Here is a 13485-nt window from a genome sequence, read left to right as displayed (position 1 = left end):
AGGGAAAGTTATGGGTATACAGCTAGCTAGCTAACACCGAACATGCCATGTTGACAACAATCATAAATATAACCATTTAACAAGCCCCAAATTGCTCGACATTTCGCTGATTGATCAAAGAGGGCCATGTGGTTGAAAACGAGGCATTTTTGAACTGTATAAGTGAAAAAACGATTTATTAGGAAACTTGTTTGTGGCTGTGGTCATCACACGCTTTCACTGCTACGACGGCTGGAAGTTGCCGCTTCACCTACAAAGAGGCCCTCGCTAGTGGCTAGCTAACCTGTCGTCAATAACAGAGCTAGGTATCCAGCCTTGTAGCCTATTATATGCCTGCCCCAAATTCTAATAAGATCCATGTCATTAAAAACGAGACATTTGGGAGCTTTGAAAGTCTGTAAGTCGCTTACTAAATAGATGGGAATGACACCTAGTCTACCGAGCTAGCGGCTAACCATGTATTAGTTATGGGTATACAGCTAGCTAGCTAACACCGAACATGCCATGTTGACAACAATCATAAATATAACCATTTAACAAGCCCCACATTGCTCGATATTTCGCTGATTGATCAAGAGGGCCATGTGGTTGAAATTTTCAACCACATGGCCCTCTTGATCAATCAGCGAAATATCGAGCAATGTGGGGCTTGTTAAATGGTTATATTTATGATTGTTGTCAACATGGCATGTTCGGTTGAAAACGATGCATTTTTGAACTGTATAAGTGAAAACACGATTTATTAGGAAACTTGTTTGTGGCTGTGGTCATCACACGAATTCACTGCTACGACGGCTCGAAGTTGCCGCTGCACATACAAAGGGGTGTGTCGCGTGTACGTTGTGAAAGACAGCTGTGACGTTACACAGAAGTGTGTGGGGATTGGTTGTTCCACCATCCTATTGCGTGACGTTGAGTGCTGAAGCAACCGTTTATCCCGCCCACACTGCCGCCCAGCCCTCCTAGACCCTGGTACAGCTTTTTGCTGTACGGGTCTGGCTGCGCTAGGCTAGGGTTATGCCACTATTTTGGGGCTTAATACAGTTAAAATCGTTGGCTGGGGTTTATAAAGGTGGCAAAGTGTCTTATTTTTCATGCTAAGCGTTGTCTTGCTTTAAGACAAGTTAAAAGAGGGAATATGTCGCCAAGCTAGTGAAAGTCAATGGATCCGTGTAGCATTGTAGCATACAACGGCTTACATGAAAAATAAGACACTTAACCTCCTTTATAAACCCTGGCCAACGATTTTAACTGTATTAAGCCCCAAAATAGTGGCATACCCCTTTAAAAGTCCACTCTGCTACACTAATAATTAATCTTCCAAAGCCTGTGTGCTTTTTGTGTGCACCGGTAGAGCATCTTGTGGTATTATAATAATGTTAGACTAATTGGAAAGAAAAACAGAGGGCATGATGTTATGATAACTTGTCAATGGGAGATGTGAGAGATTTTGCTGTGCAAGGCTATCAAACATGTTATATGCAACGTTAATGAATGGATAATGGGCGGCATATCATACATAAAATGATGCTTACTAACTAATGTCCCCTTGCTGCTAACTACTGTGCCCTGAGGCGTGTCTGGGTTTACTTTCACTTTTGTCCTCACACCACCCCCGCTCTGCCTCTTTACGGGAATTTCCAGGCTGCTGCAGCCTGTACATAATCGTTCTGATCTGCAAAGACACATGTCATTTGCGTGGCATGGTCAGGTGTGGACGAGGCAAATTGCTCTCCATTGGTGCTGGCGTTTGGTCAGGCTACACTTTCACTGAATTCACTCACATTTCTCAGAAGTGACATCTTCCACTCTGTTCGCAGTGGTGCCCCTTTCCCCGTCTTTCCCTCAATCCAAAGGCTGCGTTTGGAGGGATTTTAGGAACAGCTTATTCACTCTCACTTTATTGGTAAGTGTGTGTGTGATTTTGTGTAACAGCAACTCCGATTAGGTTTTATTTGTGTCCGGACGTTTTGTGATTTTGATTATTTTGGTGCAAAACATTTTTTAGACATTGAGACATTATTATTTTTTTGCATAGTGATTTCTTCACCTTCTTTTTTTTTAATTTGGATATCGCGCTGGTTCGATAGTAGGCTAACTTACCGATGGTTCCCCATGGTATGGTTATGTCGGTGTAGTTCTAGCCTACTAAATTTGACCCTGAGGCACTCGTGCGGTTCAGTTGAAAGGCGTTTGCGAGTCACCACTGACCGGCGAAAGAAGTTGCGGTGCGCTTGCAGAGTAGATTGGCCGCTGTGAAGTCCTTGACTATGCACCAGCGTGGACACCGGTCGCGGCAAATAGCCTATTCACCTCTGGGTTGTGGTTCCTTCCACAATGCGGTCGTTTTGCCTCGCAAGGTTACTTGGAATGTCGATATGACTGAGCGACCGTCTTTCAACTGTAGACTAGTTGTTTGTTGCACTTGAATACTGTGTGGCGAAGGGGTTTGAAACCATGTACAAGAAGAGCTTTATTTATCAGAATAGGCTGTAAAGAAGATGATGGACTCCAAAGTCCACAGTTGTAAGCAATCCGGAAAATTTCACATAGGCTACGGTGCCGATCAGATAGGCATAAGCTGTCTACGGCAGCCAACAACACTTTTTCCATAACTTCGACCAAAGTTCACGAATGATTTATGGAACCTGAGGCTAAGGTTCGGTTGCTGCATTTAATATCACGTTAGCACGTGCGTGTGTCTGGACAGAGAGAGAGAGAGAGGTGTCGTGCTTTGGCTACATTATACCGTGCGTAAAATATGCTTTGGAGACACTTTTGGAGACATCTGTTTGTACCAGCAGAGGGCGCTGTCGACAAAACATGCAGTATAATGTGGTCAAAAAACAGGAGCCATTAATAAATTAATCTATAAATAGCTTCGCCCACAAATAATGTGTGCGTGCATGTGTGTGTGTGCGTGCGTGCGTGCGTGTGTGTGTGTGTTTTGATATCCCTGTCTTTGTTATATGGGTACATGAATGGCACAGCAACAGCAGCAGCAGCAGCAGCAGCTCTATATTCAGGGACTGATCTGTTGTTTACCTGATGTCAGGCAAAGGAAGACATCTCTTCTCAGTTTAGGACATTATTCAGCTCCATCCCATTATTCAACTTCATCACAGCTTCATGGACTGTAACCAATGCCCTGTACCTAAATACCCATAGCCTTTAGAGTCACTGTGAGCTAAGTATAATGTGATGTATTGTAATAAATGTATTATTGTAGGATTGGCCAGTCTGGTAGGCCGGCTTTATGGTAGAGTAGAGTAGAGTAATAGGCCTATATCTCACAGGAAATGAAGGTGTCTAGTAGCAATATACAAACAGATTATTTCACAATAAACATTCACATATTAAAAGTATATCAGTGCAATAGTTGTTCCTAATTGTTGGGGTGCATTACAGTAGGCTGCCTATACTGTATGTTATTGGCCTGTCTGACTTCTTCATCTGTCTTCCTCTCAGCTGATTGGTTGTCTGGTTACCACCTCTGCTGGCAAGATGATTGGTCCATTCCGCTTGGTCGTGGTTACACTGCTGTTGTGTTCATTGGCTGGCAGTGTGATGGCAAGCAGTAAGTATCATTTAAGACAGCAGACAGCACTAATACACTTCTTGCATGTATACAGCACAGTAGGTGCTGGGGTTAAGCACACAAGGGCCTTTGCACAAAAACTGGAAATCCACAGGTTAACAGCTATCATAATTCTAGAAAAATAAAAAATATTCACTTATATGGTAAACAGTTGCATATGCTTCCAGTGAATTTCTAAAATATTAGTGGAAAGCATTAATGGGAAATCTAGCAATATTAATGGACAAAACGAACAGCCTAAGAATATGGGAGGAAGGGAGGTGGGGATGTGTCGCGAAAATATTTTTAGGTCCAAAAGCGGGTCCCCGCTCAAAAAGTTTGCGGACCACTGTGGTATGCTGCTGCTTTTGTTCTTGTTTGTAAATCCAAGGCAAAGTTTTTGCTGCACCCCTGTAACTCCTTTGGAAGTTGCCTGGGATGAAAGTGATGCTGAAAGTGCTTGCTAAATGCAATATATGTGGTCTTATACAGCAGATCTGTTGGTGAAATTATCACATGTGCAGTACAGTAGGCCTATTCTTCAGCAGTTGACCACCGCCTAGCACATACAGTCGGCTTAGACATCTAACACGGCCGGAAAAGTTGTTTCGCAATGTGAACCGCAAAATACTTGTTTTTTTCTCCGCAAACCGTGACGACAACGTGGCCGTCAGCAGGTTCATCCAGGTAAGACAGTCACGTACTGAAAAAGTTCAGAGCCCGGTATGAACATGGGCAGTTCGCAGATAAGCACTTTAGTGCAGAACGTAACTGGTGCGGGCACTCGCACCGGCTCAGTTCTAGTTGGCCTGAAAACGCTACAAGAGCCCCAGTTGATTGTGAGGGATACTAGTTTTACCTATTCTTCTTTTGTACACGCTACCTTAGTATTGAATTAACATGTCAGTTTTTACTGTGGCCATTTGTCATTCTGAAATCCTCTCTCTTCCTCCACAGTAAAGGCCGACTGCACAGTTGACTATTCCTCCATGATCATTGACTGCGCTACCGACTTCAGTAAAGTAGTAACTACTATGGAGTGCAGCATTACCAGCTACATCCGCTATGAAGTTCCTTACACCACCAGCAGGGATGGGCATATGTCCATAGCCATTCCATCTGGTGTTTACATCAATGAAGTCTATGTCACTGTCAATCGTTCAAACTGTCTGACTAAGGAGATTCCAGTCAATTTAACGTCACGCAACACATCAAGACTAGGTACTGTACACCTTATGTTATACGGTAAATGTTGTGAGTGACAGCTAAACATTGTGCTGATATAATGTTCAATGTGATTTTGCAAATGCTTAAACATTTGTATCAACAGTTGTGATACTTGGCTTTGTTTTACAGACATTACTACTCTTCTAATACGGTAGGCCTGTAGCATGTGACTTGATTTGTCATTTTCAAGTCTTTCTACTTCAAGTCTTCATGTGTCTTTTTTCTTTTCCACAGTCAATGCGATATGTGAGGTTGACCAGGGGCTTAAAGAGGATCCAGACTGCAATTCAGGTGTCACCAACCAGCAATGCATAGCTCAGAAGTGCCTAATCACCTATGAGGTGAAGTCCACCATGGACACAAACAGAACAGTCTCCATGAAGATTCCAGATGATGTCGACAATGTGACTCCCATCCTTATGTCAGACTGCGGTAAATTAGAAGTCAGCGTAACAGGTACCATTTATCTTCTAACGTCGTGTGACATTTAATTGTCACACAACATGTAGCCTAATTAAGAACAGATATTTTGCCAGTGGTCGACATGAATACATATAATAATTACAGTGGATTGCCATTGTGTTTCATGTTCATTTATGTTCTATTTTGTTCCTTTTTTGCATTACAGCAATAAGAAATGAAAGAGCCTGTAAGTATGCCTTCATTACTGTGTGTGTTTGTGTGTGTGTGTGTGTGTAGCTTGTGTGTTATATTGTGGGGAGGAATATAGTGGAAACTCCCAACTCTGCCACGTTTAGCTTTACGTAATAGCAATCACAAAGGCAGTGAAGAACACTTTCCACCCTCCGCGATTCACGAGGCGAGTACATTCAGATTCCCGTTGTCTGATACACTTAACAGAAATGACGATTGGTCGCGTGCTGGGCTGGACTGGCTATCTGGCGTACCTGGCAAATCCCTCGCGCGTCTCGGGCCCTCTGAGGGCAAGAAATAATAATAATATATATTTTTTTCTTTTTTTTGTCTGCGACGGTAAAAAATGACACATCGGAGCCCATTGGATGCTTCTCTTGATGCACATTGGGCTGCGACGGTAAAAAATGACACATCTGAGCACATTGGATGCTTCTCTTGATGCACATTGGGCTAGTCCAATGAAATGATTTGGTTCCCGAAGGCCCGCCCCTCCCTACAGACCCTCTTTTGACAAAACTCATCATCACCCCAAATGTAGTTGACTAGCTATGCTGTTAAAACTGGACGACGGAGAGGACGTAAAATGTGCCACATGTAAATATATGTATGATAATAATAACATTATTTCGACTGTAAGGAGATATACCGCTATTTCTAACAAACCAATGCCATCAAAACATGTACAACGTGTTTTCCTGCTTAGCTGCCGTTCACTTCCTTACCACTTGGTGGAGTCTGTTCGTAACCCAAGTCAATAACCACAGAACAAGTGAATCTGGAGTGGCAGACTGTCAACTGTAACAGTCATGTGGAAATCGGAAAATAAATCACAACTTACTAATATTTCCATCCCTTGGTAACCAATCTAAATATCACAGGTTCTTGAAATACTGAAAACGAAACTATGTTACTAAGATCTAGTAAACTTCCGCGATCTACGGTGTCTGAACATTATCAGTAGAGAAGGGGTGTGGCCAATTTACTATTTGACACCATCACTGAGGTATTGCGGTCGGGGAGACGGTATATATACTGGTGAGTCAACTCCCATTCTATGAGAAGAAGCAAAATGTAGTTAGTTATCCGTTGCATTGACATACATAATACTTTAGGACCGGCTGAGAATATAATTCGGCCGCTGTAATATGTTTCGCGGCCGCGAAACAAGTCCCCGATCTCCCGACGGCCACTCCGCGCCTGCAAGACGTGACCCAGGGAGAAATTGAGGTTAGCATTCACCCCCAACACACCCGATAGTAGCCAATGGAGTGTAGCCAAATTACTCCCCTATTACCCATACCGTCTCTGGTGGTGTTAGCTACGCGTTCAGCGTTTCGTTTCTCATTGCCTGACACCAAGTTGCCATCCTGCCATCCTTTATCAAATTAGTCACAAACATATACCCATTTTGATTCATTTCCCTGCACTAAGAACTCGTTCATTGGTCTTGAGCTGTTAATGTCGTGATGTGCTGTTTAACTTATGCTGCCCTCTCCTCCAGAACTAGAGCTCTATGAGTACCTGCTGGCTACGAGATTACTGTAGGTAGCTACTTCGGCGTTTCCCCCATTTATTGCCTGACACTCCCTTCCCACTCTCTCAAATCAGTCAGAAATATGTTCCCATTTGGTCTGTTTTCATAAACTTTTCTTGTATTGTTGCGCCAGCATTCTTCCATTTCTCTTGACGTCAGCTGTCACAAGGACGACCAGTGCTGTCTTGTAATTCCATGTTAGTTACGACATCCCCCCTTTCCCTTTCTATCTATCTATCTATCTATCTATCTATCTATCTATCTAGATATATTTATATATATATATACACACACACCGATAGAGGCTTAGGCGCTGGGCACTCAGGTGTCAAAAAGTGCCCGGGCCCTTTTCAGATCCCAGTCCAGCCCTGGTCGCGTGTCATCACAGTTTACCAACCGCCAATATACAATTCATCATGGAAGGCACTGTTCCTTATGTTGACACTTTTTTAATTTTTATGCTGTTATTAAGGAGATTCAGTTGTTTGACAGATCAGACACTCAACTACGAAACAAACATGGCGGCCGTTGAGTGCGAAAAGTGTACAGTAACTTCACACTTCAAAAAATGGCCGTTTTGGGGGCGTTATCCGGGTAATTTACAGTACATTTCACCGCCACGATTAGAAATGGAACGCCTTGCGTATCCAAACATGGTGCGGAAAGGGCGGTAAGTGCGAGTAATGGAACACGCTAATTGACTTCTCCTGTAGTGCTTCTATCGTGCTAATCATGCTAATGCTAAGGCTTTTACATCATACATCAAGTAGAATTATGATGACTGTGATTTACATTCTACACGTTTAACAATCTCATTTTGTTTATTACAACAGCAGTAGTTACTGTATTACGTATGCAGATGCATTTGCGGCTCATACTCAATATATTATACTGTAGTTTATCCCTTTGCGCAGAGCCTATGTTATAACCCTACTGTCACCACAATTGTAATGGCTATGTCTTAATCTGTTACTGAAGGCCCTCTGTACTGTCATAGCAATGTTGTTATGATGTAGTTGAGTATTTGCAGCAAATAGTAAATAGGCTCGCTGCAGAGCCCATCTGCAGTATTAGGCTACCTCCTAACTGAACTGAATAGTGATTTAAATCTTATCTAAAAACTTTCTTTAATGTTTTAATATCCTGTGCCATGTTGAAATATCCACAGTTTGCGGAGACAGGAACCTTAAAGGTGGGGTTGTAGGTATGACATCACGTTGGGGAACTCCCCCAGAATTCTAAGGTTCTACATTGACTCCTATGAGTTTGCGAAACCCCCAACGTGATGTCATAATAGTACATTTTCTAAAAATGGTTAACCTGTAACCCCACCTTTAACTTATTCACAGTTGTCAATTCAGTATTTCACTGCACTGTATTACTACACACACTGTATTAGAGAGAAGCACTTTTTGCAGACGGCTGAGATCCAGAGGCCGTAGGTCCATAATGCACGCCGTACCATCTGAGGCACACCGTCGTAGTCATTGAATGGTTAATTATTACCATAGTACTATGACATCACACAGGGCCTTTAGTAATGCACTACGACTTGGTCATTGTCGTTCTGGTACCAACAAATGTATAACGCTGTGTTTTAATGTGTTTTAACAATATCCCTTCATTTCAGATAAGGACCCTGCCAGTACGATTCCACAGGGTACAGTGGTGGCCGTAGTGGGCAGCATTGCAGTGGCCATCATTGGCCTCATCGTTGGAGTTCATGTGTTGAAGCGGCGCAGATATGCATGGACAAGAGACCAACAGACAGCAAACACACAGGAGGAAGAGTTGGAGAGGCAAACACTGTCCACCTCCTCTGAGGAAACATCTGCATGTAAAGCGCACATGCACACGCACACACAAACGCACGCGCACACACACACACAAACACACACGGTGACAGCAGAAGGACCCAGAACACCATGTTTGGAGGACACTGTCCAGCTCAACTGAGGAAGCGTCGTCTTGACAACATCCCTGTTCACTCCACATGGGACTTAATACGCATGTGCGTGCACACACACGCATACGCACGCACACACACACGCACACTGGGGCTTCCACTGGTGCTTTCAGGTGGAAATGGTTGGACCATATTTCATTTGTTTAGATACATACTACATACAGAGTATGTGTGTGGCGTGTGTGTGTGTGTGTGTGTGTGTGTGTGTGTGTGTGTGTGTGTGTGTGTGTGTGTGTGTGTGGGGGGGGGGGGTGGTGTGCAATAGTGACATACTGTGAGAGAAGTGCCACTGTAGACTTAGCAATACTAAACTATTAGTCCAATGAACTAGATGCACCTATCTAGCGGCAGAGGACACCCTTTCCTGGCCAACAGAGCGTTCAAAAGTAAAAGTACAAAAAATAAACACAGTTTCCTTCCAATACAGGCAACTTATCTGAGGAACCAGTAGACCTGTGTACTTGCCTAACGATCAGCTGACTCTGCACTGGCTGGACCAAGTGTGCAATGAGTCCTTGTTAGATTTTCTTTTCCAGTAAAAACATAGTCTATCTCATTAGGTACAATGTAGTAAATGGTGTAACAACTACAGTATGTAATATCATGTGCTGGTGTTGTACTTACACTACACATTTACTTTAACTTTTACTTTTGACACCCCTGCTGGCCAGCTCGTCTTGTTCCATTGCACCATTGCAGGTCAGACACAAACTAAGCTATGCACTAAACCTACTTTGGAGAAATGTTCTTCAGTAAAGAGGCCATGTAAATAGTTGTACAAACACTACTATCTGATTACCAGTAACACCTGATCATTGTAAAGAGCACATTTTTCACTAACATCACTAACCAATAACCAGTTGCCTAATCACTAGGCAGAGAGAGAGAGAGAGAGAGAGAGAGAGAGAGAGAGAGAGAGAGAGAGAGAGAGAGAGAGAGAGAGAGAGAGAGAGAGAGAGTGCACATTATTGTGTAAGACTGCTATAAGGTGATGTTGCTATGCACTCAGGGAGCTGTAGGGATGGTAGAGTTGCAGGGAGGATCGGGGGGGGGGGTGCAGTGGGTGTGGAGTGATGATGTAACTCTTTTGGAAGAAAGGGTTCATCTGGTATTGCATGTCTTTATGCATCTATCCTTACCAAACCTACTATAACATACAGACTCATGTAATATAATACAATATATTTATCGTTTTTCTACCATTTTCTCTTATTTTCCCCCTTGTGCAATATCATTTGTTGCAATATATTTTTGTTGCTTCTTGGAAGAAGGTCGTCATAGCAGTGCCTACTGGTGGGAAGTCGTTGTTGGACTGGGGGGAGGGGGGAGGGCGGAGGGGGGCACAGCATCCTGTAGCCTAGGGGCCCCAGACCATCTTAATCCGGCCCTGGGTATGAGATTGTATCTATCGAGCAGGGGGCTCTTTCAGAAAATTGGGTCCGTATTACATTGTATCTATTGAGCAGGGGGCCCTTTCAGAAGACTTTGTCCCGGGCCCAGCCAAAGCTGTCAGCGGCCCTGGTCATGTGCCTCGATACACAAAGCTGTAATAGTACCCCCCCTCCCCCCAGAGCCCATGTTATGTGAAATCTACACATGTACGAGCATCTGTGCACGCCACTGCATACCACTGTGAATAGCAAATATCAAAACAGAAATGAGGAAAAGACTTATCACTGCCATGTTGTTGCTGTGTTCAGCGTATGTTCAGTGTGTGTGTGTTCATATCAGAGGTTTCCATTGTGCACTGTGAGAAAACTATTGAATGTGATGTACACCCCAGTGAGTGATCTGGTATGAAGCTGATTTTAAATTATTGCTGTGCAATATTATACTTTTTTAAACAGATTTTTGTAGATTGAATTACATTAAAGGTCCTGATTTTTGCAGACTCCTTACTCATGACTTCTTGATTTCTCCTGAATGTTTTGTGTGTGTAAGTTTTTTTTACACACGTGTGTTTTTTTTTAGGTTTTTTTTAACATTTCTAAAAATAGGGGCCCACGAGGGTGCAGGGCAGACCGGTGAGTTAGTTCTGCGCCGCTAATTATGAGGGGGGCGCCCTTTAAGCCAAAAGTGTCAGGGCCCTATTGCTCCCCCAGACCGGCCCTGATCTCATAACATGAAAATAAATTCTAGTAAGGTGCATGAAGACAAAAGGTAAATTGATCATGGCCCAACCGTGGCTAATGGTTTAGGGCAGTGCACTGCTACACCGGTGATCCTGGTTCGATCCGGCCTGGGTTCTTTGCCGACCCTTCAACGTCTCTCTCTCCCCATTCGCTTCGTGTCTACCACTTAGTAACTGTCCTATCACAAATAAAAGCAAAAAGGCCAGAAAATGTCTTTAAAAAAGGTTAAGTCATTAAGCAGTGTACTGAGCGTGATTGGGGGTGAGGATTTCTCTGTCGTCACAACGTCACAGTCCAGTAAAAAGTACATCGTGCATTGGACAGTACACACACACACACACACACACACACACACACACACACACACACACACACACACACACACACACACACACACACACACACACACACATACACACATACACACAGCAGATTTCCTCTAGGCGTAAAACAAAGTTTTCCCCAATCTGCAGGAGACTTTTTATTCACTCCAGTGGCAACAGCTATTTCACACACAACAGTGTGTGTGTGTGTGTGTGTGTGTGTGTGTGTGTGTGTGTGTGTGTGTGTGTGTGTGTGTGTGTGTGTGTGTGTGTGTGTGTTACGCATTACGCCACTTACTGACCCGTTAGCTTTTGATCACTTGTAGGGAGTGTTCATGCGTGGGTGCGTGGGTGCATGTGTGTGTGCGCGCGGCCTAGTCTAGTCTTTTAAATATTGCATCATTGTTGGCTGTCATGGTCCTATGCTCCAGAGGATGTGTGTGGGTTGGATGTACACTGATATAATGTGTGTGTGTGTGTGTGTGTGTGTGTGTGTGTGTGTGTGTGTGTGTGTGTGTGTGTGTGTGTGTGTGTGTGTGTGTGTGTGTGTGTGTGTGTGTGTGCATGCATGTGTGTGTGTGTCTTGACTGGCTGATAGGAATGATAGTGTGATAGGATAGTGTGATAGGAAGCTGCTAGTGTGTGAGTGTGCGTGCGTGCGTGCATGTTTGTGTGTGTGTGTGTGTGTGCGCGCGTGCATGTGTGTGTGTGTCTTGACTGGCTGATAACTGCGTCCGGAAGTAGGCCTATTAGCTGCCAGGAGTGTTGTTTATAACTCTTATGGATCAAAAGTTTAACTGAACTGCGAAGGGGCCAAGAATAAGCAACCCTCTTTATGACCCCTCAGGCTTATTGCATAATATATTGCCTCATGAACTGCATGTGTGTGTGTGTGTATGAGAGAGAGAGAGAGCAATACAAATAAGGGGACAGTGGACTGAATTTTGTCTCTGCCGAGTTTAAAATAGTCTAGCTAGCATTCCTGGCCAAACTGAATGAGTGTGCTGTGTCACATCTGGGGCAGTGCAAGAGAGACGGAAAAAGAGAGAGAAAAGGAGAGAGAGAGAGAGAGAGAGAGAGAGAGAGAGAGAGAGAGAGAGAGAGAGAGAGAGAGAGAGAGAGAGAGAGGATGGGTAAAGAGAAGAGCAGACTGCACAGCTCAATTTTTTTAAGTTTTTTTTTTTTACATTTCTAAAAATAGGGGCCCACAAGGGTGCAGGGCAAACCGGTGAGTTAGTTCTGCGCTGCTAATTATGATGGGTGGCCCTTTAAGCCAAAAGTGCCGTTGCCCTATTGCTCCCCCAGACCAGCCCTGATCTCTGGTGGTTTTTTGCCCTGTAGTGGGCTTGCAGAACGTAGAATGAAGTCCTACTTTTCTCTCACGAAAAAACATCTGTCTCTCATCATGAGGTCCTTCTTTTTTCCCTCGAAACAAAAGAACATCTGTCTCTCAACTCATTTGGGTCATCATTAAAGAGTCCCACTGATGAGTAGTTTAGATTTAGTAGAGTAGATTAGAATAGAGTAACTTTATTGATCCCCAGTAGCTTACTTAAATACACATAATGGACATAACATGAAAATAAATTCTAGTAAGGTGCATGAAGACAAAAGGTAAATTGATCATGGCCCAACCGTGGCTAATGGTTTAGGGCAGTGCACTGCTACACCGGTGATCCTGGTTCGATCCGGCCTGGGTTCTTTGCCGACCCTTCAACGTCTCTCTCTCCCCATTCGCTTCGTGTCTACCACTTAGTAACTGTCCTATCACAAATAAAAGCAAAAAGGCTAGAAAATGTCTTTAAAAAAGGTTAAGTCATTAAGCAGTGTACTGAGCATGATTGGGGTGAGTATTTCTGTCGTCACAACGTCACAGTCGAGTAAATAGTACATTGTGCATTGGACAGCACACACACACACACACACACACACACACACACACACACACACACACACACACACACACACACACACACACACACACACACACACACACACACACACACACACACACACACACACACACACAGCAGATTTCCTCCAGGCGTAAAATAAAGTTTTCCCCAATC

At 43.7% G+C, this 13485-nt stretch overlaps 1 protein-coding gene across 1 annotated transcript; it reads left to right on the top strand.

The window, feature by feature from the left end:
- Positions 1-3843: 3843 nt before the first annotated feature.
- On the top strand, positions 3844-5295 carry LOC134464720 (uncharacterized). The gene is made up of 3 exons (XM_063218076.1): positions 3844-3931; positions 4535-4798; positions 5039-5295. The coding sequence occupies exons 1-3, from the start codon at positions 3844-3846 to the stop codon at positions 5293-5295; spliced, it is 609 nt and encodes a 202-aa protein (XP_063074146.1).
- Positions 5296-13485: the final 8190 nt, after the last annotated feature.

This window comes from Engraulis encrasicolus, chromosome 2, assembly GCF_034702125.1.
Source record: "Engraulis encrasicolus isolate BLACKSEA-1 chromosome 2, IST_EnEncr_1.0, whole genome shotgun sequence".
NCBI lineage: Eukaryota > Metazoa > Chordata > Actinopteri > Clupeiformes > Engraulidae > Engraulis > Engraulis encrasicolus.
This window is presented reverse-complemented; position numbering and strand designations above follow the sequence as displayed.